The following is a 5,000-nucleotide window of genomic DNA, read 5'->3' as shown; positions in this document are numbered from 1 at the left end:
AAAATCAACTTGTATGGTTTGAGATTATTGGATGGGGCATCCTACTCGCTTTATTTCTGTTTCATCACTCTGACTTTTATAATTAAGTAATGAAAGGGAAGTGGGGTGTTATAGTTTTTGTACCAGAGGCGTGAACATATGAAGTATGGCTCTGAAAGATATTACGGGTCGTAATAGCTATTACAGACGACCGTAATAGGCCCCTGGTTTTTGTACTATAAATGTCGTCGAATTTCCGTTTAGTGTTGGTCGTCTTATTTCTCGCGTAACTCGAGTTCCGTAACTTGGATTGAGGTGCGGTCAAAAGTGTTGGAGAGCTAAAACAAGATCTTTCTTAAAGAAATGAATTCATTGCGTGTATATGTGTTTATATGCTGATGAGTTAATATGTTTAGGTTTAAGGCAAACTAATATTGATGTGTTGATGTGAAAAATTATTGATGTTGAGATGTGCGGTTAGGTGGAACCATTGATGTCGAGTGTTAGGTTCGAGAGGAACCAGTGACGAGTATTGAAGTTAGAGGTTGAGATGAGTATTTGCATTTCTTTGTAAAGCATTCATGCATCATGTATATTGGAGATTGGTAGGACTCCAGTTCAGTGACGAGTAGGACTTCGGTCTATGTGACGAGTGAATTTTTTAGGAACACGCCTCTGAATATCAATAATATTGGTACCACATGCATTAGAGTAGAAGAGATGAATGCATTGCATACATAATTACATTTGTGATTGATGATTGTCGTGGATGGACTATATGATTGATTAATTATGCTAATTATACTATCTTTGTTGTTTTTACATCGTTTTGGCTTATGGAATGTATTCTCATCCCTGTTTCAATTTGTTCCTCTGTGGTTTTTTATGTATGTCCTGCAGATACTTGTTGAAACTAAGGAGTAGTCGTCATGCTTACTTGTAGAGGATGGCGTAATTGGCCTCTTTGATGTTTTATATTTATCCCTTTTTGTTTGTCATATTGTGGTTGGATTTTAGTATTTTGTTTTGGTCCTCTAATAGCATAACACTAGAATGGGAATATCACGCTTTATTTTCTATGTTGTTTATTTGAATAATACTGTTATGACAATTTTTGAAGTTATTTTCATATTTTGGATAAAGTTAAATGTTGAGATTTATGTGTGACACCCGGTAATATTTTTATTTGCATGATTTCCATTGCGTTTTGTGTGAATTGCATGTTTAGGATTTAAGGTGTTACAGTAATGATCTACCTTTTTCCCTAGTGAGAAGGGTGTTTATATAAGCCTTTAGGGCCAAGGGTTTTATGGGAAAGGGTCACTGTCCACTTAGTCAATGGTGGACCGTTGAATCCTTATTTTCAAGGGGCGTGTGTCAGTTAATGACCCTAACTTCTCTCTTCCCAAGAAACCTCTCATCCCACGTTTCCCACAAATGGGCGATAGGGAAGTCTTGGAGTGAGGTGATATCTCTCTTTGGGAGATATTCCATCGTCACTTCTTATGGGGCAGTCTAAAGGAATTGCCCTAGGCGAGGCCCTTTACAATTATAACACTACGAATAGTTCAACATTTGTTCATAATAATGCAGAAAAAGTAAATGATTTGTGAAGTTGTTAACAAAAAAACTATAGAAAAAATAGGTAGATATGTGCAAAATGAGAGGGATATATGCAACAAAGTCAACACACAAAGTCTCATTTTTTGTATTCTTTTGTTTTGTTACCTTTGACATTTGCTCCTCTTTTTGTCAATTCTTTGACTCAATGGTAAATTTGTCCACACTAAGACATGAACTCAATTAATAGGGAAAAATTAAAGACTAAATGGACTTTGTTAATGAACCTCACACTTAAATTTTCATAGAGAAAACTGAATAGTAATCAAAATCAAAACTAACAAACACACAATTTACTTTTTTTTAATTTGTAACTTTTAATAAAGTAACAATAATATTTACAACATACATTATAATCCTCTTTTTTTTGGAAAAGAATTTAATTGGCCAAACAAAATTGAGATATTGCACCCTATTCATCTTTTATAGAAGGTGTGCTCGTATTTTGCTTAATAGAAGCACTGAGGGGTCAATCACCACTCTCTATCGAACCCTCGTCATATTAGATTACGACGATTAACTTATAGGGGATCAATATTTGGGGCATTTGAATTTTCATATATTGTTAATAATGGAGAATCTCCACCATCAGATTCATTCATCACGTTCTCTAGAATATTTTTTATATTTGTCATAGTAAGGACAAGAAAAGAAAGCAGCAAATGTAGGAAAATTGACTAGAAATGGTACATGAGTAAAGAAACAAAACAAAAAAACGATTAGAAGCAGGAGAAACTAAAAAATAAGGATGAATAGGGAACAATGAACCCAAATAGAAAGGACATGCAGCAAAATTAGAGATCACTTGAACTTAGAAAAAATAAGAAAGGGTTTGCGAGGAAACATTAAACATAGTTGGGAGAGAGTATAAAAATTGTTTGAAAAGCTAAGACAATATGTATATAATGACGCATGATGGATGAGCCAACACTGTAGAATAAAAACATTCGGAAGATGAAAAAACAGCGGTCTGATGTCACCTCGAAAATATAACGACGCTCGAGTATACTCGAGCACTCTAGAAGGAAAATGTCACACCCTAACTTACGAACCTAGGACCACATGTGAAACAAAACCTACGAAACGTCTCAATGATGAGACTAAAATTTAATGCAGTTGTCTCCAAACCTCTTCCACTTCTCAACACAAGATCCCGGCTAAGGATACCAGACCTAGTTCCTTGAAAGACTTCTCGAACATCACGCCACGTCAAGCCTCTAGGAAAATTGTTCTGGATCAGCCACTTATCTATTACTACATAGGCCAAATTGTCACCTATTATATATAAACCTTATATATAAACCACCGTGTGAGCTATAAAGCGGTATGATTCTATGCATAACTCACTCTATCATCTTTTCATTCTTTCCCTATTTGAACGTTGGAGTGCTAATTTTACATGTCCACTCTACGCAATACCATCATAACAACTTGCACTTCCACATCAAATATCTACATTAACAATTCTAATTCCCGACCATAATACAATTGTTTTTTATTTAATTAAGCTTCATTCACCAATAAAATATTGAGTTGATCCCACTCGTTAATGATATTTAGGTCCTTCAAAATAAAAACATACACTATCTATCATTAATTATCACAAGCAATATGCTTTTGGATGAACCAAAATCTCAGTGTACTATTAATAATTAATAGTAAATGAAGTTAGTAGTAATTAATTAGAGTGTAATGTGCATGACGTTCCAATGTGACAAACCATACATTTTTAATACCAACAAGAACAAAGTGTTGTTAACTCATCCCTTCGTACAATACAAACAAAAGAAATCACATGGTTTGAATTTTCCACCAAAGTTCCCCAATGGCATATTATATAAATAAACAAAAGTCAAGGGGCAAATTAGTAACCAAATTTTAGTTTAAAATCCCATATAAATTTCATCTCGATCCCAATCACAAAAAGCACTCAACATATCAAAATGTCTAGGCCTTCTCATTTCAATTTCTCAAAATCTTCTTCTTCGTCTTTAGCTCTTACCTCAACGAAGATGAAAAAACATATCCACACTCTCATAGTTTCTAGCATGTGCCGAATTATTCGTGCACTATCCAAAGTCAAATCTACTTTAGTTAACACTCTCAGGGACAAAAATTCCAATATTAACTTCCCTTACCCTTCAAATAAAGAACATTTCAACAAGAGAAAAAAGTTTATTATGGGATCATTCAGGCTTCACTATAATTGGTCTTCAAGATCTAATTCTCATGTTATGCCGGTTCCGTCTCGAGTTTATGAAGGTTTGCCTAAAGCTCTTACTTTAGGCCAACAAACTCAGAGTCATGACTATTGTCACGACTCTGAGCTTGCAGGATATCTGCAATGGCTTGAGGAGAGTAACGATATTGATGGTGATGGAAATAAGGGGAATGAAAAGGATGAAGGGATTATTAAGGATGTTGATAGGTTGGCCGAAATGTTCATTGCAAATTGTCATGAAAAATTCAAGGTTGAAATGGAAGAGTCTTGTAGGAGGCATCAAGAAATGTTGGCAAGGAGTCTGTGATGAAAAAGTTATGCATACAATATTAGCTTATGTTACAAATTAGAATTGAAGTCACTTGTTAAGCCACTCCTATATCCTTTGGATGTATCTATATGTACATTAAAGCCTAGCTTCATATTTGTCTTTTACCTTTTTTTCATTTCAAAAGTTGAAAATGGAGGAGAGGGGATTGAACAGCTCTATAGGATGGGATGGATGTGCAATTGTGCAATACTTTTAATCATAATTATGGTAGCTTTTAAGTGTTGTAAAAAAATGAATATGCTCTATCAAGTTAACTCTTTTATATTTATATGTTCATGTGACCTTTATTATTGTTTTAATATTTATAAATTGATAAGAGTTATATATTGGATGAGATAAAATTTTAAAATATATTTTTAAGTGTAAAATATCTCTCACCTTTATTATTGTTTTAATATTTATAAATTGATAAGAGTTATATATTGGATGAGATAAAATTTTAAAATATATTTGTAAGTGTAAAATATCTCTCAGTCGATTTTACAAAATTGAATTGAAGTTTTTTATGGCCGTACATTCAAGAAAAAAAAAACTCAATCACGATGAGACCAAGTTAAAGACTATGCACGCCACGATATTAACGAACTAGAGCACTCAGTATCATCAGATATAATCGGGACTCTTACGTGAGGCACAAAAGAATGTGCATGCAAGACATTAATGACTAACAACATTCAACTCGTCGGATATAATTGGACGACCTGACAAAAGAATGACTCTAACTGTCAACCCTATATAAAATACATCACACTTTATTTCAAATTTTCTCTTATTCACACATTTAAAACATTCTTTCACTCATCGTTGAATTAGATATTTAAGTGATAATCTTACATTTTGATCGCCACT

At 33.7% G+C, this 5,000-nt stretch overlaps 1 protein-coding gene across 1 annotated transcript; it reads left to right on the top strand.

Moving 5' to 3' along the window:
* Window positions 1-3,530: 3,530 nt before the first annotated feature.
* Window positions 3,531-4,425, top strand: LOC131621559 (uncharacterized). Its single transcript, XM_058892602.1, has one exon. It carries the CDS (start codon window positions 3,543-3,545, stop codon window positions 4,125-4,127), a length of 585 nt encoding a protein of 194 aa, XP_058748585.1. The 5' UTR covers window positions 3,531-3,542; the 3' UTR covers window positions 4,128-4,425.
* Window positions 4,426-5,000: the final 575 nt, after the last annotated feature.

Source organism: Vicia villosa, linkage group LG1, assembly GCF_029867415.1.
Source record: "Vicia villosa cultivar HV-30 ecotype Madison, WI linkage group LG1, Vvil1.0, whole genome shotgun sequence".
Taxonomy (NCBI): Eukaryota; Viridiplantae; Streptophyta; class Magnoliopsida; order Fabales; family Fabaceae; genus Vicia; species Vicia villosa.
Note: the sequence above shows the minus strand (reverse complement) of the source record. Positions and strands in the feature narration are given on the sequence as shown.

Coding starts and splice junctions, on each gene's coding strand:
- LOC131621559 (XM_058892602.1), top strand. CDS start 3,543: ATGTCTAGGCCTTCTCATTTCAATTTCTCAAAATCTTCTTCTTCGTCT.